At 43.1% G+C, this 22,626-nt stretch overlaps 3 protein-coding genes across 3 annotated transcripts in view; 1 reads left to right on the top strand and 2 right to left on the bottom strand.

Moving 5' to 3' along the window:
- Positions 1-6,501, top strand: part of LOC122552382 (UPF0575 protein C19orf67 homolog) — a 29,012-nt gene extending 22,511 nt beyond the window's left edge. Inside the window, exons 2-5 of the mRNA XM_043695132.1 lie at positions 92-192; positions 1,095-1,283; positions 2,039-2,188; positions 3,828-6,501. Of these exons, the coding sequence (XP_043551067.1) occupies positions 92-192; positions 1,095-1,283; positions 2,039-2,188; positions 3,828-4,080 (693 nt within the window). The 3' untranslated portion in view covers positions 4,081-6,501. The remainder of the gene's footprint in view (positions 1-91; positions 193-1,094; positions 1,284-2,038; positions 2,189-3,827) is intronic.
- Positions 6,502-7,347: 846 nt separating this feature from the next.
- On the bottom strand, positions 7,348-11,395 carry LOC122552283 (AP2-interacting clathrin-endocytosis protein-like). Its single transcript, XM_043694982.1, has 2 exons — positions 11,007-11,395; positions 7,348-8,583 (listed from the first exon to the last, which is right to left on the bottom strand). The coding sequence occupies exons 1-2, from the start codon at positions 11,362-11,364 to the stop codon at positions 8,123-8,125; spliced, it is 819 nt and encodes a 272-aa protein (XP_043550917.1). The 5' UTR covers positions 11,365-11,395; the 3' UTR covers positions 7,348-8,122.
- LOC122552383 (AP2-interacting clathrin-endocytosis protein-like) overlaps positions 11,396-22,626 on the bottom strand; it is a 34,434-nt gene continuing 23,203 nt past the window's right edge. Inside the window, exons 3-6 of the mRNA XM_043695133.1 lie at positions 21,098-21,170; positions 16,389-16,579; positions 11,477-13,151; positions 11,396-11,399 (exon numbers count right to left, since the gene is read on the bottom strand). Of these exons, the coding sequence (XP_043551068.1) occupies positions 11,396-11,399; positions 11,477-13,151; positions 16,389-16,579; positions 21,098-21,170 (1,943 nt within the window). The remainder of the gene's footprint in view (positions 11,400-11,476; positions 13,152-16,388; positions 16,580-21,097; positions 21,171-22,626) is intronic.

Below are 22,626 nucleotides of genomic sequence, written 5' to 3' on the forward strand. Positions count from 1 at the left end.
CCAAAACAGCTTCCAATGATCCAAAAATGTGAATCCTTCGCCTGTACATTCTTGATTTGTGTCTGCCTGATCATTAATGTGTTTTTCTCAGCTTTTGCAGTTCTCCCAGCAGCTGGCCTCCAGCCTAGAGCAGCTGGTCCTCATGTATGCATCCTTTGGCTTCATCTCTCTGGAGGAGACAGACCCCTGCAGGTAACGGGGACCCTGACCCAAACCATTCACGAGCTGCCAGTGGAAAATGAAACCACAATCCAAGAAGATGCCCCGCTCTGTGAAATCGAACATTTCAAACAGCGGAGCAACTTGACAGGACCAGCTTCGACCCTGATCTAACCCTGCACTGATCCGTCTGACAGTGTGATCCCCACCCCCATCGGGACAGTTCAGCGCTGCTAGTCAGTCTTGGCTGTGGTTGTAGGAGGGAATCGGTGTCGGATTTTGGCAGTTCCTCTGCTAAACTGAATCAGAAAGAGACCACTAATCATCCTCAAGTCATTTCAACTCCAGAATGATGCAAATCCATCACTACAGTTGCCTGTATGAGTGTGGGAGTATTTATCCCATTCTCTGCCAAACTTTACAATTTAATCCACTTCCACCTGCTCCACTTCCAGATCACAACAGATTGTTCCCTGTGGAAACATATCCTTGCCTCCCCTCTGGTAGTTTCACTAATCACCATAAGTATCAGTCCTCCATAGCACCTGCTGTTGGGAATGGTTTCTCCTTATTCACTTTATCAAAGCCCTTTAGGAATTTAAGATGCTGAAATCCCATTTCTCCTTGCCCGTCTCTGCACAGAGCAGAATTGCCCCAGCTTCTCCATTCTGCCACGCTAAGTGAAGTCCCTCATTCCTGGTCCCATTCTTGTAAATCAAAACCTCCCCTATGAGGTTTGGATACTTTTCCCCCGATGTGTCAGGCCCAGGATTGGGTAGACACAAGCCAATTGCGTACTTGATTTGACCTAGAGAGGAGGATGATGGGGACAAACAAAAATAAAATCTAAGGATTCTAATCATTTTCCTACAACCACTCCAATCCCCACATTTCCCTCCCCTTTCCTTTCATTTGTTTAAATCCTGGCACTCTAGTATTTGCTACTTCTACAGAGGAGAGTTCCGTCTCGGGCACTGGTTTAGAGTTTCTACGTTTCGATACTGTATGCCTGTACCTTACACAGCAGCAAAGGAGCCAAGCCTGCTGTTCAAGAAAATCCGCTGGAACGTGGACATCACTGAAGGAGCATCCTATGGGGATGGGACAGATCCATTAACAGAATAGTAAGTGCAGATATTCGATTGGGAGAGGCTGTGGAGAGTAGAGGTTGCGTGTAATTCCAGGGATGACGGTGTGTGGATAGTTGGGAGAAGCTGGAATTGTTCTCCTTAGAGAAATGTTAAATGGTAACTTATTCAAAGGTGCTCAAACATCTGAGGGGGTCTACATGGGTTGACAGGGTGGTACCAGTCCCACTGGACGGATTTAGAGCAATTGACACTAGAACCCCAAAAGGGTGGTAGGAAGATATTTGAAAGACAAAACTCAGCAAATGGTTAAGAAGTGGAACGCACTGTCCGAGAGGGTGGGAGAGACAGATGCAAATGGGGCTTTCACCATGGAATTGGATGAGCATCTGAAGACAGACGAACAGAGGTGCACAGCTTCAAAGCAAGAACGGAGCTGTTTTTCAGGGTTAAACACCATCAGGTTATAGTCCAACCGGTTTTATTTGGAAGCACTAGCTTTCGGAGCGCTGCTCCTTCAGCAGGTGGTCTTACTTTTCAGGGAGCTGCCCCTATCATACTGAGCCAAATAATCTCCTTCAGTGCTGTAGCTGTATTCCATGGTAGCCAAACCACCTCAGCCTGCATTTTGTAACATAATGCAGGCAGACTCATTTAATTGAAGATGTATAAACGTATATGGTTCACCTGTTCTGAACACCTTTTAGTTACATCAATGTTGTACTGTCATCTTCTACATGGGTCCTCAGTCATTCACAGTGCTTCTGCTGTCCCATTGTATTGTTGTGCAGTTACTTCCTGTGCTTTAAGGAGGCTAATCAGGCGATGGATAACAACCAGCCCAGTTCCAAAAATACAACTTCCAAAAGCAGGCGCCTGTGGTCTATTGGTCGCTGGATCCAGGTAGAACCCTCCCCAAGGGAACCAGATCTCCTTTGCTGGTAATTGATGTTAGAGTTTTCTACCACGTAGAATGATATAGGTCATAGTGTATAGAAACAGGTCATTAGGCCTACACTAGTGTTTTTGTTTGACTAGTGTTTATGTATGTGTAGTGTCTTACCAAGGACCCTTTCTCTGTGCATCCTATCTCCCTGATCAGCTGCTAAATACATCTACCCTCAACTTATACTGAACCAAAATCAGGAGTTGGAATCAACCTACTCCCTCTGCAGGCACTGACCAGTGGTGGCCTTCCCTGTTCCATCATTTAGTCTGAATGAAGCAGCTACTTGGCACTACCTTAAAGGTGCAAGTTGTTGTTGCATAGTTTAGGGCAGGAAAAGATTTTTCTCAACTATTGAACATCCACGCTCTAACAGTATGTCAGATTGTAATTATCACTAAGATAGAGACAAATACTGCACAATGTAGTGACACTTATATCTACCTTGTAACAGGTCCAATTCAATTTCAGTCTAGCCAAAAGAAAATCTAATATAGTTTAGTACCAAAGTTTAAGTTAACTCATTGAGCTGGAAGGTTTGTTTTCAGACATCACCATACTGGGTAATATCAGTGAGCCTCTGGTGAAGTACTGGTGCTATATCCTGCCCTCAAGGTGGGTGATGTCATTGATTTCTTTTTAAAACAAGGGAAGGTAGATCGGGTCTCAACCAGTGTTTATCAATGGATTTCTGGTTAGAGTGTCATACCTCTAAACTCTTACATCTTAGGACAGCTGAAACAAAGACATGTGCAAGTGTTGTCCTTCTTTGTCGGTGTATGGAAACAAGCAAGAGTGGGTCATGGCTTTTAGTGGCCAATTGATGCTCCTGTATAGTGACGGCAAATAACACCAGCACTTCACTGGAGACTTTCTCTGATTACTAAAGTATAGATTACTTACTGTGGAAACAGGCCCTTTGGCCCAACAAGTCCACACCGACCCTCTGAGGAGCACCAGACCCATTCTCCTAACACTACAAGCACTGAAGAAGGGCTTATGCCCAAAATGTCGATTCTCCTGTTCCCTGGATGCTGCCTGACCTGCTGCGCTGTTCCAGCGACACATTTTCAGCTACAGGCAATTTAGCATGGCCACTTCACCTAACGTGCACAGCTTCAGACTGTGGGAGAAAACCCACAGACACTGGGAGAACATGCAAGTGTCACAGTTGCCTGAAGTGGGCATTGAACCTGGGTCGCTGGTGCTATAATGCCCACTGGACAATTTAGCATGGTCAATGCACCTGACCTGCCCATCTCTGGAAGGTGGGAAGAAACCCACACAGACAGGGAGAATGTGCACACTTCACCCAGCCAGCTGCCAGAGAAGGGAGGAGGAGAGGGGGAGGAAAGGAGGAAAGAAAGAGGAGAAGAGGGGTGGGGGGAAGAGGGGGCAGTGGAGGGCAGATCCTGAAATGTTAGCCTTTGTCCTGATTTGTGGTGAGGGGGAGAAGCAGTGTCCAACTCTGGCTGCTGGGCATTGGCAGGTCCAAAAAGTGGTATGTTTAGCTTTCAAATGAAGTGGGTCAGGCAACGTAACAGAATCAATACATAAAATCAAGCCTCTGACCCTGCAATGTTGGGATAAATTTAAATATGAACATTATGTAAAAGTCACTTTGTGGATTTTAGGTTTCTATACAAGCAGCCTCGGGGTGACTATGAGCTCCTGGTCACCATTGGGTTCGAGGAGCCATCGCAGATTGCTGCTACTGATCTCCTTGTGGACATCCTTTTGAGTCGAAGGTCAGCTGACCCAGCAGGAACTTGCCTCACCAAGCCAAAACAGTTCTCATACTTAGATGGTACCAGTCACCCAGACCTCCCTAGGTCTAGCTACCAGGTAGTTTCAGCTGGACTCAATTCAGAGTCCTTCACCAGTTAACCCATTCACCCAGGCAAAGAAGTTGAATTTTAGAATTGCTATTGACTCCTTTACTAGGAAAGATCAGTGAAATACCTTCTAGTCTTAGCATGTGCTAATTAGCACTAGCATCCCAAAGAAAAAACTATAGAATTTACTTTGTCATAAGGACACACCTGAAATTAAAAGAGTATTTACACCACTACATTAAAAACTGGTCAGAGTAGTTAATGTGAGGGAGGGATTTGTATTAGCTTTTAAAAATTGTTCCCTTCACCTAGCATCTAGAGACAGATTGCTACAGGGGCAAGTCTTTACATGTCAATGGAGTTTAATACACCATAAAAATTTTCCATGACTGATTAAGGAAAAGATGGCTTGGATAGGAAGTATAAATGTCTAGTACAGACAGCCTGATTTACAAGACACTTGTAAGACAGGTGAGCATTCAGAACATGGAAGCTTCAACTAGGTTTTAATAAAACCTTAGATCACTTAAAACTAGTCAGTCAAACTACAAGTCAGATTCATTCTCTGGGACAGGAATAATTGACTCAACATGGTATTTGTACTTGCTTTGTTTTATTATGTATATACCTTCACAAAATCACACAAGGAAAGACCAGTTAGCAGCTACTAAAGCTGATTCACTATCTTCATGTATTTCACCCTTCAGTCAGTGTATTTGTATACTTGAGACTTGGATAAACCCTGCATTCACTTTTACAATAGAACTGTAACCAGGCTAAGTGTTGAACTTAAGCAAAAACACTTCGTGCTTCAGAAAAATTACTCATGCAAACATGAATTTGTTAACTTTACGAACCAATGCAAGCTCTTCAAAAATGACTCCGTGCATGCAGGTGATGCTGTTGTAGCTGTATGATGATCTGCAGAGTTCCATTAAGGGTAGCATCAAAAGTAGGTCAAGTCTCAATTATGTTTGAGAAAATTTCACCAGTGACAAAAAAGGGGATCAGCTGTCAGATCTTTAACTTCAAAACCAAAAAGATCTGAAAAATCTCTCGAATGAAGTTTGAAGAGTTAACCTTGATACACTATATAGCAATGTCCAAAAAGCTGTATAGCTTCTCTACAGTTCTGGCACAATTTGACCATTTGAAATATGGCCTGAAATTCAAAACTATACCTGAAGTATTAATGCAACCTAAAATAGTGCAATTTAAGTGTCACAGAAACTGTTCTTGATCCATTGCCTGATTGGTAAAAATCACAGCCAGTGTACATCAGTACCCCACAACATTGCTTTCATCCAGTGTTTGACTGGGTAATATCCATGTCCATAATCTTAAAAAGCAGAAAAATCTCAACCAGCAAGTTAAACTGATTCAGTAAGCATGTTATCAGCACTAGAGGAAGATTTACCACTAAACCAGATGCAAAACAGATTTGGTAATGAAAATCTATTAGGCTGTGCACACCAACAAGTCATTGTAACTTTTGGCCTTGCCAATTAGCCAGCTCTCGTTTCCTTGGAAAAAAGTTTAGTGGATATGCTTACATACGGTTTGTAAAAACCTGGGGAGGTAGTGTAGTGTGAGACACAGATGTAAATGGCTAATATGACAAAATGAACTGCTTCATTCATTTAACGCTTGGATTTCACTTACACTAATTTCCAATTCAAGGCAAATTACCAAAGTCTGAATCCTGACTGAACTTACTGTTCAACGTAGCTTTCAAATTTATTATGGAAATTACCCAAACCAATCAGGTGGTCATGGCAGTTTACTGGCATGATCATAAAGCTGAAGTAGTGTAGGCTAAAGCAAAGGCAGCAAAATGTATACAAATCAACTCCATGCAAACAAGGCTGTATAAATTGGTTGCTTTAAAAGAAAAAAGTGTTCCCTGCATATTTGCATACTGCACATCTAAGGACACTTCAAAGTAACAGTTCACCTGCTGGATTCCTTGAAAAAAGGTGCAAAGTAATTGCACCAATGCAACATATGGAGACAAACAAACAAACAAACATTCTTCATTTGGAGACCTCAGGTCTGCATCATGGCTTCTATATGTTCCAGTTTGAGACAGGATAAAAGATTATCCACACTTCAGGTTTGCTCCAGAGGAAGTTGATATGATTCAGTTTGTTCCTCCCCTTTCAAAAAAGGAGGTTGGTTAGTAATAATTTCCTCTTGGAAAAAGATGCAATGACATGGAGGCAACTTGGGCAAAAAAACTCTGCATAGCCAAAAGCCCAAGACAACTTTTAAAAAATAAAATCTACATCTTCAACTGTCTAGCTATGTACACAATTAGATCCCCATCAAGACTGTACACCTTGTTTTAAAATCACCCATCAGAAAATATTTTTCTACAAACAATGGCCAAGTCAGGTTTTAAGTTTGCTCACTGATATGAAAGGTTTGTTTTCAGACAGATGTTATCACCATACTAGGTTATAGAATGAAGAGCTTATGCTCAAAGTGTCAATCCTCCTGGTCAGATGCTGTCTGACCAGCTGTGCTTTTCCAGCTCCATACTTTTTTGGTCCTGTTCTTCAAACTTCACTTTCTAGTTAATACCCACTACACATTGTACAAGACCTACAAAAACAATGGAACACCCATGGGACCACCAATATTGGGTTTTATTAGAAGTAATGCAGAGACTTGAACAGACCGCCTCCCAACAATTCAACCCAAACTCTGGATCCACTACATGGAAGATACCTTTGTTACCACAAAAAGGAACAATGAGGAAACCTACATCAATATCCTAACATAAAAATTCAGAGGAGGAAAGAGGACAGACCTCTCTTCTTCTCTCTTCCCCCCCCCCCCCCAAATGTCACTAACAGTTAATGAACAAACCAGCATCTACAGGAAAAATAGACTAGATACTCAACTACAGGAGCAATCATCCCAACACCTACAAAACAGAGCTGCAACAGGCCATTTTGGTGAGCCACACTGTTGCACCCAGGAACTATAAACAGGAGGAGGAGATCTTTTCAGCATATTAAAGAATGGATACCGAATAAACAGTCTGCTAATTTCTCAACAAACCCAAAAAAGCAGACAAGTGCCCAGAAACCCTAGTCACTCCCCAAAGACATCTGAAATGACTTCTAGATTACTTTGTCCTCTTGGCATCATGGTAGCCTACAACATAAACAGCTACTAATGAACCTAAAAAAAAAAAGACCCTATACAAAAATGACTTACAGAATACCATGCAAGGACTAACTGCATTGGACAAACAGGCAGAAACCTAGCTACCAGGCTACATGAACACCAACTAGCCACCAAAAGACAGGACTCACTATCACTAGTTTCCTTACATACAGATGAAGGAAGGGCACCACTTGGACTAAGACAACACATCCATCCGAGGATAAGCTAAACAGACATGAAATGCCTAAAGGCCTGACATTCTAATCAGAACACCATCAGGAAATGTTAATTTGGATCCCACCTACCATCTGAGGAAAAAAATCCATTGTAACAACTAGAAAGCAGGACAGAACACTAGTGCTTCACCAGAGGCTCACTGATGTTACTGAGCATGGTGACATGTCTAAGAACAAACCAACCAGCTCAGGTGAGCCAACTTAGAACCCGAGCTACAAATCTTCAAAAAAGCCAGAAATATTAAAATGAGTTGCACCCAACTCAGTTTCACAAGTAACCCATTCAAGTTGGAACAGATATCATTGGAGATTGCCATTGAAATCCAGGCAGCTTCGGAGCAGATACAAAACATTCAAACTCAGGGAACAAGAGTTCTTGGCAGGTTGAATATCCAGCAGAAAGCCTTTATACTGTAAACAGCTCTAAACCTATTGAATGCATTAAACAATTAAGAACAAACAAGACAGTAGTACTTAAAGGCTGGTTCCCATAAAAGCATTATTTGTCTTGGACCTGAAACCAAGTTTGAAAACATTGGGGAGGCCTTGGAGCATCACCATCATTCAGGTCCACACAAAGCCCAGAGCATGTGGCCTGTAGCCTGGACATTAAAAGTAGTGTTAACTTCAACTGACTTACTACCAGTACCCTTTGAGGTTTCAAATGTACAAGAAAAAAAAGCATTAATGATGAGTCTCCAGCTCCACTACAGTCCATTCACCTTGGGAAGAGGAGATATCTTCAGGAGAAAAGCTGGTGACTGATGTGATGCTAGCTGTGGAGTCATCTAGTGGCGATATAAGATCTGTCCATTTGCTCAGCTCTGCCTGGTCCACTGTCACCTTGCTTTGTAATTTCATACAATCTCCAGAGAGCAGCAACGTCTGGTTAATCAGTTGCTGCACAACTTTCACCGGCTCAATCTGTAGTGTCAAAACCCTCTCACTGGGCTCCTCAATGACTTCAGGACACGGCCAGTCTGCTGGCTTCAGAACTTCCTCTCTCTCAAGGTCATCTTCCAACCTGGTCTCTTCTGCTGTTTCCACTTCATAGATGGTGGAAAGAATAGGAGGTAGCAGTGGGGATGTCCATGGTACACCAGCATGTGGCTGTAGAGGTGGTGTTGTTTGAACACTCAAGGGGCCTGCAACAGTTGACAGCACTTGAAGATTGAGAAAATAGTTCAAGCAGCAAAAAATCCACTGTGCATGCAATTCTACAACTTAGAGGATGGAACAGTTTGTACAGAGCAAAACATGAAAAAGGAGCACACTTTAAACAAGCTAGATGGTTAGCATCTCCTGTACAACACAAATGATCCTGTAGTTCAGGAATGGAGAGTCTAGGAATAAGTAACCATTTGATTGTGTTGAACATTCCAAAGACCAGCTACTCTAACAATACTTTGATTTCCTTTCCTAACTATCTACTTTCACCTTAAAGTCAAGGTCACAATTTCTAATTAGTCTTAAAATTTGGGATCACTTTCCTAACAAAAGAAAATCTGGACAATTGTGGATTGACCCACAATGGGAATGTTTCCACATTCCCCCTGGTCATGGCCACGAAGTGAGATCCTGCAATCAGGTCACATGCCCAACTCTAAACTCCAGTGAAAACAAGTCAAAGCTGCCCAACCTATTTAGCAAAGAATGTACTCATTCCAGTCATCAGTCTAATAAATCCATTGTTGGATCAGAAGTGGGTTATGTCCTTCCAAACAAAAACTGCTGAATGTTTGAAGTGTGGTCTCACTAGCATTACTAAAGCATAACATCTTTGTGTTTAATTCCTCTTGTCATTAGAAGCATGCATTCATTGAATCCCCAAAGTGTGGAAACAAGCCATTGGCCCATTAAGTCCACACTGACCCTCAAACCCATTCCCCTACAATCTTACCTGACTAACGCACCCATCTTGCACACCACTGAACACTGGGTAGTTTAGCATGACCAATTCACCTAATCTGAACATAGAGGTGAAACCCACACAGACAGGGAGAACTTGCCTCAGCACCAGTGACTGGAGTTTGCAATTGAGCCATCTCCATTCCTCAGGCTCACAGAGTGGCTTCCAACTTTGACTTTGGCATAACACCTAGCCATCTCTACATATTGGCATTCTAAAGTCTCCTTTTGCAGATTTTTGCCTGCCAGACAGAACCACTCCACCTGCTAAGTCTTTGGCAACTTCCCTACATCCTTGAGAAATTTGCCTACATTAAGTCTCACTTGCAAATTTAGCTACCTTTGCTCTCAACTAATTGAGTTAGAGGAACAACAATCCAACATAAATAACCAAACATGAAATTCTAATTCAAGAGTACAGGTAATGCTTCAACCAACCAGTCACTTACAATTTCCCATTGTTGCAGTTAATCTGCAACAAATTGGTGATGGAGACAACCACATTCGTTACAGATCAGAGGTACAAACTAGTTTCACAGGACAAAACCTCAAATGGTCCTTAAGTTTACATTTCATTTGAGGTAGATACACACCAATATTTGATTGTAGCGCCAGAAAAAAAAGGAACCAAAATGAAAGAGACAAAAACAATTGCAAATTGAACAAAGTTGCTTGGTTTGGATGGCCAGAGATGAGCATGCCTACCATATTTGACTTCCTATAATATTTGGTTGAATAATAGCATTTTTGCTCACTTGAAGTTTCCAATCTTGCAGTCATAAAATTGTTAAAAACATCACTGCTTCAGAAACAATTTATTTGGAAGGAATTCAAGTCAATACAGTGATATGACATTACTGTGACAGACATGTTAGACAAATCTATCCCAGATGAAGACATTCAACATTGAGTCTAGACTACTGTACCACAGTAACTTACAACAGCAGAAATGCTTTGGCAGGTGCACTATTGCCCTCTTAACTGGAGAAGCTAAACACCCAATAAAGCCCTCAACTGGTCAATGGTGCAATCATAATTCCCCTGCAGAGAGCAAGCTGTGACGAGTTCCAAATCAGGAATGCAGCATTGTAGACTGATTGAAAAGGAAACTTGATCACTCGTGGCTACATTTTCAGAATTAAGATGGGAATGATTTAACATTGTCTGCACATCTAAAAAAGGCTGCTTTTACCCAAACTAGATTCTCAAAAATAATGAGCCAGATTGCAGTTCAACTCTAAAATTTATTAGAAGTGATGCATCTATGAACACATTGTTTCTCTGCCAATTGTGTCAGCTCATTACAGGTATGTGGGGGTGAGGTGTCAGAGACTACATTGCGCCTTCTCAGCACCCAGAAAAGGAGCCAACAGTAATCTGAAGACAATTCTTCTGAAAATGGCCACATTTCACAGTGTTACACCAAGAAAAAAGTTTAACAGATTTCAAACTTCTTGGGATAAAAGGATTTAGTGGCACAATAGGATTGAGTAGGGTTAAACAAAACATTTACAGGCATGCAAAAAACCAAGCTCAGTGCAGTCAGTCCAAGTCATACGCTTCCTATGATATTAACATCTATTTCATAGAAACTTGACCCTCAAGTCTTGGTCACCTTACCTTGGAATACAATGGGGCTTAACCAAGTTCTATACATTACCTGTCAATAGGCTATCATTCTTTTCACAAGGAGAACAGTACTGCTGATGCAGCATGTGATTGCCATTTGCATCAGTAGAAGAATTGGTCAGCTTCTGTACATTAGTCACACCCCCATCAAGGTGGTCTATTGGATATCTTGCAACCGGTTCCTCAACACCACAGGACTTGGGTTGATCAGACTCCAAATCCATTTCTGCCAGGTCACCCTCTTTGAGGGGCAAGAAAGTCACTTTGGGAACAGCATCTCCCACATCCTGAGGAAGACTGTTCTGAAGAGAAAGGCTTACTTCAGTGCCACAAGCTTGATGTGGCATCTCAACAGAAAGGTCCTCTGAAGATCCAGCAGCCAACTGCATGCAGTTTTGTGAAGGAAGGGGACAAGGAGCCTCAGCTGTTGCAAGTTCTTCCCACTCATCCACAGCGTGAAGAGTCAAGTGTTTGACATTGGCCGATGCAGCAGCGTGGCACAGCAGTTCTGAATTAGAGTCCATTTTGGGTTTATCCTCAAATACTGGATTGTCAATTCCTTCCAATCCACATTGGCCAGACTCTACCACTCTTCCACAGTCAGCCTCTAAGTGGTCTTCATCCTCTGAAGACATCATGGGCTCTGTTGAGCGATCACCATGTAGATCATCTGCTGCAATTGTATCTGGCTCTTCAACCCTTTCCAAGTGAATCCCTAAATCCTGATCCAGATCAACTAGGCTCAGTGCAGTCAGAGGAATACAAAGGTCCCCTCCAGATTCTAGTTTCTCAGACTTGGACTCTACACCGGAGCTGCTCTCATAGTCCTTCAGCTCTTCAGGAGTGCTGGTAGTACTACTACTTTTTCCTGCCAGGTCAGGGCCACTCAGTGTACTCGACTTGGAAACACCCGGGTCCTCACGAGAGTCTTCAGAGGAGATTCCTGGTTTCTGCTCTAATAGCAGGACAGAGCCATCCATCTTGCAGGATGTTGGTCTTGTCTCCAGGAGGTTTGGAGATTCAGAGACAAGGTTTTGGTCATCCTCACTTTGGAGTGAGTCAGGGCAAAACTCATTAGATTCTTCAGTATCAGCCTCTTCAGAATACTCATACAGGGCAGGGTTCACTTTCTCTACATCAGATGGATTACTGTTCATCTCAGGGGAACGGTCACGGAGACAGCATTCCACAGGCAGCCCTGTGAGTGCTATCAGATCCTGCAGCATTGGCACAGAGACAGCATGGTCATTGTTGATTGCAGATCCATCTTCCATTGGTGAACCATCCTCAACAGGATTGAGTGGCATCCCCTTCCCTGAAGGGGCCAAACTAGATTCAGGAAGTAGATCTCGTGCCTTCAATGTGTTCAAGTCAGTTTTCCCATCAAAATGATTTGTCTCACCATCATTAATCTGTTCAGCTTCTGTTCTGCTGAAGTCCAGAGCACCAAGGTTTTGCACTTCATTTTTTGGATAGAAGTTTGAAACCGGTTCCATCATTCGGTCCAGACTCAGACCACTCTCGTTTTCTTGATCCAAGTCAAGAATGTGTTGTGTTGACTCTTCCTGTTCACTTTTAGCAGCGGTGTTCTCTCCCAAAGATTTGGCCTCTACCTTTGCATCCTCCAGCTTCCCCTCTTCAGTTGGAATCAAGGTTTCCATTTCAGTGTTGCAAAGGAAAGGGGTGGACTGTACTCCAGGGGGAGATTTAAATTCCTCATTCTCTTGGTCCCTCTGAGGATTCACCACCACATCGTCACTGGGGAAGGCTACATTCGCTTCATTTGTTACCACACTCTCTACTTCAGCTGACTTCTTTGAAATAGCTCCTCCTTGCCCTCCAGCCCTCCCTCCCTCAACATGGTTTTCAGAAAGTGGTTGCCTGGCAGAGACTGGCAGAGTCTTGTTTGGCACAGATTGCTTCTCCACATTTCTCTTCAAAGCTTTAGTTGATGGTTTGGGAACACTTGCTCCAGATGTGGAGTTACCTGGCAGTGGTCTTGCTGTGGATTTGGTCGACACTTTAGCTATCGGACCTTTGAGTCTTGCATGTAAATTCTTCCCCTCCACTTCTGAAGGTTTTGCTGATGTTGGTTTTGTTGACCTCACTGAGTGGGTGACCTTTTTGAGTTCAGAACTGGAAGGAGTAACAGCCAGTGAAGTGCCTGACTTCACATCTGGAAGAGAAAAGAACAGTGAGTGAAGGGGAAAAGGTTACAGCTCCTTCCATCATTATCCAGGAGTCAGAGTCTTACAGCAGAGACAGGCCCATGACCCAAACTGGTCCATGCCAAATCAAAAATCAGTCCATGCTAACCCATTTCCCTGGAATTGACCCACATCCTTACCTATGTACAGTATTTGTCCCAATGCCTTTTTATTGTTAGTGTACCCACCTCAACCACTTCTATTGGCAGCTCATTCCATATGCTTAGCATGCTCTTAAAGTTACCCCTCCGGTTCCCTTTTATTCCTATCCCTCTAGCCTTAAACTGAGGCCCTCTGGTCCTTGATTCCACAACTCTGGTAAAAAGACAGTACACCCACCCTATCGCTACCTCAATCTTATGCAAGTCTATAAAGTCCCCCCTCAGTCTCCTACACAAAGAAAGTGTCCAAGCTTGTCCAGCCTCTCCCTATAACCCAGGCCATCGAGTCCAGGCAATATACTTGTCAATTTCCTGCACCATTGTTTTCAGTTTAACATCCTTCCTATAACAAGGTGACTAAAAACTGAACACAATACTCCAAGCATGGCCTCACCGATGTCCTGTATAACTGCAACACAACTTCCCAACTTCTATACTTAGTGCCCTTACTGATGATGGCCAGTGTGCCATAAGCTTTCTTCACTGCCCTGTCTACCTATGATTCCACTTTGAGAACAGTGAACCTGAACTCAAAGATCCCTTTGTTCCACTACACTCAAGGCCCTTTCACCATAAGCTTCTCTTGATTTGACTTTCCAAAATACAAGACCTCAAACTTATTGATATTAAACTGCATTTGCCATTTCTCAGCTCACTTCCCCACCTGATTGCTTTCTTCACTGTCTACAATACTATGTATTTTAGTGTCAAATATACTGATCATGCCTTGTATACTCCAAATCATTGATAAAGATACCAAACAATGGGCCCAGCACTAACCCAAGGCTCTCCATTACTCTCAGGCCTCCAGTCCAACAAGCATCCTTCCACTATTACCCTCTGCTTCCTACCATCATGCCATTTGCCAGCTTGCCCTGGATTCCAGAGCAATACAGTCATCTGTTAAAGTATCCTGGATTTCCACAACCCTTTCTATGAAATGCTTGTACAAGCAACAAGTCTGAACAGCCCTGTTCTAACATGGAGATTCTCTCATTCAGCAGTTTCCAGAAGAGATTAGGTACAGAAATATCTTTTTTTAAAAACAAAAAGGGTGTCATCAATAACAGGAGGTTATTTGTTCACCAAGACCATGCTAGGTCCTTTGGAATAATCCAGTCAATTCTCTGACAAAGGTAAGAATGCCATATACCACTTGACCACCCTATTAATTCTCTGGCCAATTTCAGGGAGCTATGGTTAAACCCAAAGACCCTTCTGTATCTCAATGCTGTTCACAGTCCTGCCATTTAAAAGATGAATACCTGACCATTTAATCTCCCACTTAGCCAGATTAAACACCATCTTCCATTTCTCCACCCATATCCACAACTGCTATGTATCCTGCTGTGTCCTTTGACAAGCTTCCACACTACCCACAACTCCACTGATCTTTTGTATTTTCTGCAAAATATGCTATCCCACCCAGCTACTTTATCCAAGTCGTTTATATATTAAAAAAACAGGTCAGACCTCCATCCTTAAAGAAAACACCCATCACTACCATCAAGCAAGCCAATCACTGGATCCCATGCATCTTAGATCTTTTGGATGAACCTACCATGAGGGACTTGTTGAAAGCCTTACTAAAATCATGAAGACAGTATCCACTGCTCCACCTTCAATTAAAAAATCCATTCAAGTTAGTGAGATATGACCTTCGGGCACAACACCAAGCTGGCTTTTTCTAATTAGACCATGCTTTTCCTAATGTACAAATCCTATCCCTAGGGATTCTTTCCAATAGCTTCCCAACTACTGATGAGACTGTCTATAGCTTGCTGGATTTTCCCTACTTCCCTTCTTGAAGAGCAGAACAAGATTAGCGACTTGAAAGTCCTCTAGGATCTCTCCAGTGGTTAGCAAGAATACAAAGATCTTGGTCAAAGGCCCAAGAACCTCCGCTTGCCTCACCACATACTGAATCAAAGTGTTTTGCTTCAAATCCGATAGCTTGACCAAATTGCAACTGTAACAATGCCAGGCACTCTTTCAAAGCAAGCAAACATTAGGTCTAGATGATCATTGTAATGTATGGAGGGGTTCTGGTCCAGTTCAAATTTCCCAGAAAACATTGGGACACAAGGCCTACATTCAGGATTAATGATCCTAGTCCAGTTGAGCTTGTATCCCAAAAATTGGTCCCAATACCCTGAGTAGAGTTAGTCCTTCTCCAAATGGCTCAACACATGGACCTTAACTGGCACTGCATTAACTAGCACTCTTGATAAACAGAAACATGCTACACCTCAAATACTTCACTGTTTCAGCATGTCTGAGGAATCAGTAGAGGACATGAGTGAGAAGGCTTCTTTCAAGTTTAAGGTAAGTGGAGTACAGCAATATATCCCCTGCATTACTATTTATTTTCCACTGAAATTGGGGGGCTTCTGGATCAACTGTAATTTGATCTGATAACTGGCACCTAATGGGGTGAAGTCTAATAAAAATCTTTACTGTACTTAGTGCCATACACAAGCCCAAGACCACTCAGTCTCTATTCTAGAAACTGGCAGTCTAGCCTACACAACCTGAACTCATTTAATCCCAGCACAGTATCACTCAGAACAATCTCAGCTGCATCCCATCCAAGTCTGTACACAACTGCACCATCACTGCAACCAACAAGGGGGAAAATTGGAAAAATTGTAGATCTACAGGAAAAACTTCTAGTCTCAGATAATCCCAACATTTAGACCACTCATTGATACATACAGGTGTACCTGGGCATTGCAAGGTACAGGAAAACCTTCCAACGGTGGCTTGAGAAAAAAAATGCAGCATTTGCCAGTGTCAGAGAAAAAGGATGTTTGAGACATTGAGAAACTTTGTTCACCTCCCAAGGGAAAAGAAAACCAAATGGACTGAGGTAGAGTCTGATCAAATAAACTTTAAGGTGCCAAAGTTGCACAAACCATTCCCATGCAGTTTGCCACTTCAGTTTTGTAGTTCAAAGATTAACTGAGCCCACAAACACCAAGTATAGCTGCATTACTGAAACTAAAATCTTAATTTTTAAGCTGCTGAGTTCTTGCCCTTCCCCACCTTTGTTTGAAGCAGTGATGGATTTTCCTGGTTGAGTTTTTGTTGGCAGGACACGCGATGGCGCAGGATGGGTTCGGTCATGAGGAACCTGAAGTAGTGGCCGCCTCAGTTTTCCTGCGTTGGCAGATCCTGGTGGTCTCCTCTGTGCTCCTGCACTCTGGGTCAAGTGGCTTGAAGGAGTAGCATCTGGTCTTTTCAAAGAGAAAAAAGTGGAAATTGCCAGAGGAGAGTTATAAATCCCATGTACAGCCTACAACCAGACTTGGTGGAAAGGAAGGTAGACTGCAAAATGTTGTATTGTAGTGAAGCAGACAGTACCTATTGTAGGTTTAGATACTGTGGCTATTAATGCAAGAGATAGTGACAGCTACTCAAGTTAATGGCTGGTGGTACCGATCTCACCATTGTTCCTGAGCAAGTGACATTTACCTTTATCTGTGGGATGCTCGGCAAGTTCAAGGCAGGAAGGAATTCTTAGTCAGATGGGAGAAAATAGAGTTACAAGGAAAGGCCAGGAAAGCAGATTGAAGAGCATCAGATTAGCCATGACCTATTGAATGGTGCAGACTCAGGGTCAAATAGCCTGCTCCTATGATCTAACAGTGTAGTTGAGTGTTGGGGGAAGGGTGGAAGCAAAGCACAATCCAAATCTTTTCTGGCTCTTGTACATAGCTTCAGGCTGCTGGGTAGTTGTGTTGCCATTTCTCAGCATGCCAGCAGATGGCACTCAGGAACTGCTGTAGCAGTTACCCAGTGACAAACCAGAACTACAGACTCCAGACCCACATTGGATCCTAAATACACAGTAAGCAGTGTGCAATATACATGGTTGGCATTTCACACAGCTGAGTTTTAGTAATAAAGCAAAATATTGCAGATGCTGGAAATGAAGTGCAAATAGTCAGACATCCAAGTACCCCAATGGTGAAACTGGACAGCATTATAAATGGTAAAAAAAGTGTTGCTGGAAAAGCACAGGTCAGGCAGCATTTGAGGAATAAGGGCTCTGGCCTGAGAGATTCTCCTGCTCCTTGGATGCTGTCTGACCTGCTGTGCTTTTCCAGCACCCCACATTCTACTGATCTCCAGACCTTATGGTCTCCTGGCATTATAAATGGTGTTGACCACAGCTAAAACATGATGTTAATGATCAGGTGAATGGGCAAAGCTGTAGCAGATGGACCTTAGACAAGTGTTCGATTATCAATTTTAGACAGAGGATAGGTCATGAATTTGTTTTAAAAAGACTGTTAAATACAGAGATTCCAATAAAATTAAGGTTCGTGTCCTTAGATCTGTAAAAGGTGGCTTTGTTCATTTAATTGTGGAATATCAATGTTGCTGGCTAGCCCAGCATTTATTGTCCATCCCTAATTGCCCCTTAAGATGTGGTGAGCTGCCTTCTTGAAGCACTTTGTACTGAAGGTAGACCCACAATGCCCTTGGATGTTCTAGGATTGACCCAGCAACACTGAAGGAATGGTGATAGATTGCCAAGTCAGGATGGTGAGTGGCTTAGAGGGGAACCTGCAGTTGGCAGCATTCCATAGCTATTGCCCTTGTTCTTCTAGATGGAAGTAGTCATGGTTTTGGAAGGTGCTGAGGATCTTTGAATTTCTGCAGTGCATCTTGTATATAGTACACTTGTTAGGAGGGTCACTGGAGGAGGAGTGGATGCTAATCAAGCAGGCTACCCCCATCCAGACAAGTGCAGAGTGTTCCATCACACTGACATGTCTGGGGAGTTGTTCATTGCAGGACTTCTAAACACTGACCTGCTTTTGTAGCCTCTTCATAACAGGTTCAATTGAATCGCTGGTCAATAGTAACTCCCGAGGATGTTGATAGTGGAGGGGGGGGGGTGGTTAGTGGGAATACCATTGAATGTCAAGGGACAGTGGTTAGATTGTCTAGCATTCGTGGTATATAAAAAAAAAAGGTGTTGTTACTTGCTAGTCCAATCTGACTATCATCTAGATCCTTTTGAATTTGAAAATGGACTACTTCAGTAAATAAAAAAAAAGTGTTGCAAATGGAGCTGGACATTGAAGTCAGCAAACACACCCCCTACCTCTGACCTGATGGAGTGATAGAGAAGGCCATTGATGAAGTAGTTGAAAGTAGATGGGCCAAGGACACTGAGGAAGACCTGCAAAGGTGTCCTGGAACAGCAATGACTGACCTCCAACCACCATCTTATTGTGACAGGTGTGACTCCAACCACAAGAGAGTTTGCCTCCAAAACCAATTCCAGTTGCACTAGGGCTCCTTGATGCCACCTGTTCAAAAGGTGGCCTTGATCAAGTACTGTCACCCAACTCTGGAGTTCAGCTCTTTTGTACAAGTCTGTAATGGAGTGGCCCTGGGAGGAGACAGGTTTGCAGATGCTGGAGACCAGTAGTGTGTTGCTGGCAAAGCACAGGTCAGACAGCATCAGAGAAGTAGAAAAACACTTTCAGGCTAGAGCCCTCCATCAGGAATGAAACTGGGAGCCCTCGTAGGACCCAAGTAGAGTTAACGGAATGCTGGCCTGAAGGCCTATAGGATAGGAATGAGGATGTTATGCTGCAGGTCAGTCAAAAAAAACCATAAACAGGGTATACCTTGGAGTACTGAGTAGGGTTCTGTCACAACTTAGGGTGGATGGGTTGGTCCTGGATGGTATTCAAAAGGTTTACAAGGGTGATACCTGGACTTAATATTCATGGTGAAGAGATATTGGACAAATGAGGCCTTTATTTCCTAGAATTGAGCATGTTAGGGGTGATCCATTGGATGATTGCGATATTTACAGGGAAAGCTAGCAAGGACCATTCCCACTAGAGGAAGATTGTAGAACCAGGGTCAAACTCAAGAATTAGGTCATTCAGAAAATGTTACGAAAGCACTTTGACACAAAGCAGGGGCACACTCAGCAGATCTGGACAATATGTCTAGAGGAAAAAAAGTTAACATTCAATGAAAAGTTATTGCAGTGAAACATGGCCTCAATGCTGGAGAAACTGCCAGCATTTGTTCCAAAATTTAAAAAGTGGTCAGTTCATCCTGAATTTAGATATGTTACTGGATGCAAAACTAAATTCCTCAGATATTAAAGAGATTGTCTGACAGTATGAAAGAGGGAATTGGTTAAAATAAAAAAGGTAGTTTGAATGGGAGAGATGGTTGGAGCTAGTGACCTACACAAAATATCAGTAAAAAGAAAACCCAATCAGGGACTGAGCAAGCTGTCCAACCCGAGCTTGCTTGGTCATCCTAATCTCAGATTATGATCTGAGCTCGCTTTGCTGCTCGCCTTCTCTCCTACTCCAAATACAGGGGCACTTTGATCTTCCAGGATCAGAGGAGAATTCCAAGGCCAAAAGCAAGAAATTCCTCTTCCTCAAAAATTGGAGAGTCAGTGCTTTAAGGTGGGGAGCTGACTCAAATAAACAAAGTCATACAGCACAGTAACAGACCCTTTGGTCCAACCAGTCCATGCTGACCATAATCCCAAACTAGTCTTGCCTGCTCCTGGGCCATATCCCTATTAATGTACTTATCCAAGGTGTGTTTTTTTTTAAATTGTTTAACTGTACCCACATCCACCACTTCATTTGGAGTATTTCAAGCTGATGGTCATTTCTACTGAAAAGAAGTAGTGAGCCAGAGCCTAGAGAGTGAAGGGTAAAAACAACTGGCATTAAGGGCCACTGAACCATCAACACCCAGACAGCCATGGCCCATCTCCCATTGATGGAGAAATGAGCACACAAAGCATTGACCGGGTTATGGAACACCAGAATACTGAACTACTGACTGGTTAAGATCCATAACAACTAAGATCAGAAAAGTGGTGGATTTATCTACAATGCCCAACACTGACTAAAACAAGAGTTCAAAAAAGTAAACTATGACCATTGGGCTATCAAGCTGTTAAGGAAGAGGTCACCACTTGCTTACTCAGGCCTGCTCAACCTTTTGAGAAAAACCATTGCATGGTCTGACCTCAACTCCACTTCCCAGGGAGAGCACTCCAGTCCAATTCTGGAGGTCTGTTAAGTGGCCAATACAGGCCACCACAAATGAAAGGTCTTGTGACCAGATGCTGGCTGGTCAGAGGAAATTGCAACTCGAACTATGAGCAGTGGAAGGTTTCAACTTTTCACCCTGTGACCCAAGGACTTATAGGTCTCACGTTCCATCTTTCAGGAAAAATCAGTTGAAGCATGCACTTTGGCCATCAATGGGGAGCCTAACCCTAGCATGGGACCTGGGAGTTGTAGGTGTTGAGCTACAAGCAGCTGTTGTTGGCTCCTTCAGTAGCTCAAATGTCCATCACCTAAACCAGGTTATTAGTAACAAACAATTGGCATTTAGACAAAGACGCCATTGAAAGTAAAACCCGCAAGAGTCTACATGGAGTCAATTCCACTTCTGCTGAATTGGCATATTAGGGATGAACAGGTCCCAGTTCTCAACAGGTAAAGCCCTAACAGTGGTTGAACAATCCACATCAGAAAACTAGCAGGGTGGCAGCAGAATAAGAATGACAGTTGGACATCGCACTATCCCCTTGAAGGCTGAGGTTAGCTTTGATACAAAAACAAAACCCAGAATTTATTCTAGCTGTCATTATCTAAGTGATTGGAAAGCAGAGCACCAAAGTGAAGTAAATTGAAGTGACAATGATAGGGTTGTGTCCCAGGCACAGCCACATACTCCGTTACCTGGCTGATTTGCTTGGAGGTGGTCTCTCTGGTGCTGCAGTAAGTACCTTGGCAGGAACTGGCTTCTTGGAAACTGCAGGGAGAATAGTGGCACATCAACAGATTCACTCAGAACAATGTCTCCATTGGTTAGAGCTGATGCTGTATAAAAAAGGTTCACGCCCTCAATGGGTGAGGCAAGAGTGGTGTTGGTGTTAGAGACCATTACTGGTCAAGAACTTAGTGGGCAGGAATTTTAACGTGACATTTAGTAAGCTTGCAGGTAGTAACTCTAGTAACAAGACAACAGAATTAGGGATTTGTTTGTTTAGGTTAAGATGATGAGGTCTAAACAAAAGATGGAGGGGTATTGACAATGTCCCTAGAGCATTAGCCTGGATCCAAGTCCCACCATGGTAACTGATGGTTTTATATTGAATTCCACATTTACACAGTTTGCCATGGTCACCAGTCATTCAGCAGTCATGGAAACTCCATTGGTTCGTTAGAGGTTTTTGGAAAGGAAATCTGCCATTTTTCACCTGGTCTGGCATACCTTCAGTTCTAGACCCACAGCAATGTGAATAATCCACCTAGAACAAGACACTTCAAGAACAGTTTGGGATGGACAATAGAGTCATGCAAGAACTGAGGCATGAGGAGTTCAATCACAACAGTTGAAGCTACACAGGACAAGGTGTTCAACAAGATCAAGTAGTTCCAGCTTTTGGAATGGGCATTGGGGATGGAGGTGGTGATGGACACCAGTCTCCAGTTCCCTTCACAATACAGCTCACCCCATTGGGAGGGGAAATCCATTGTGTTTGATCTTTAATACCCCAGCAATCTCCAGGGTACTGAAGTTCTGGAACCTCAACACCAGAGCAGTCTCAAAATGAGATTATTCCCTAAACAAATACTCGAGTACCCACTTCAGCTCACCATCTACCCCTCACCACCCCCACCTCCAAACCCTATCCAGGGTGAAATATCTTGGCTCTAGTACCCATCTGATTCAGATGGGCCATCCAACCCAGAACTAACCTTGCCCTCCATTTGACTTTCACACACTAGAAAAGATCAAGGAGTGATACCGGTTTTAAAAACTGTTCAGATGTGTCTGAATTTAATACCTGGGACTTGTATGCATTAAAAGTGGCTACAGCAATCACTTCAGTACAGTGATCAGAGGCTGAGCCCAGGTTAAGAAGCCATCAACTTTTACCCCATTAATTCCACACCACATAACCTTAAGGTTACCCCAGCTTAAAGTGAGAATATCCAGCTGTGCACTTGTGGCACTCTTGAGCCAGGAAAAAGTGAGGACTGCAGATGCTGGAGTACCAGAGTTGAAAAATGTGGTGCTGGAAAAACACAGCAGACCAGGCAGCAGAGGAGCAGGAGAATTGACATTTCGGGCATAAGCCCTTCAGGAATGAGGCTGCATGCCAGGTGGGCTGAGATAAAAGGTGGAAGGTGGTGAGGATGAGAGGCTGGAGAGGGGGTGGGGGCAGAGAGGTCAGGAAGAAGATTGCAGGTCAAGAGAGCGG

The sequence above is a fragment of the Chiloscyllium plagiosum genome, chromosome 8, assembly GCF_004010195.1.
Source record: "Chiloscyllium plagiosum isolate BGI_BamShark_2017 chromosome 8, ASM401019v2, whole genome shotgun sequence".
In the NCBI taxonomy this organism is placed as follows: Eukaryota; Metazoa; Chordata; class Chondrichthyes; order Orectolobiformes; family Hemiscylliidae; genus Chiloscyllium; species Chiloscyllium plagiosum.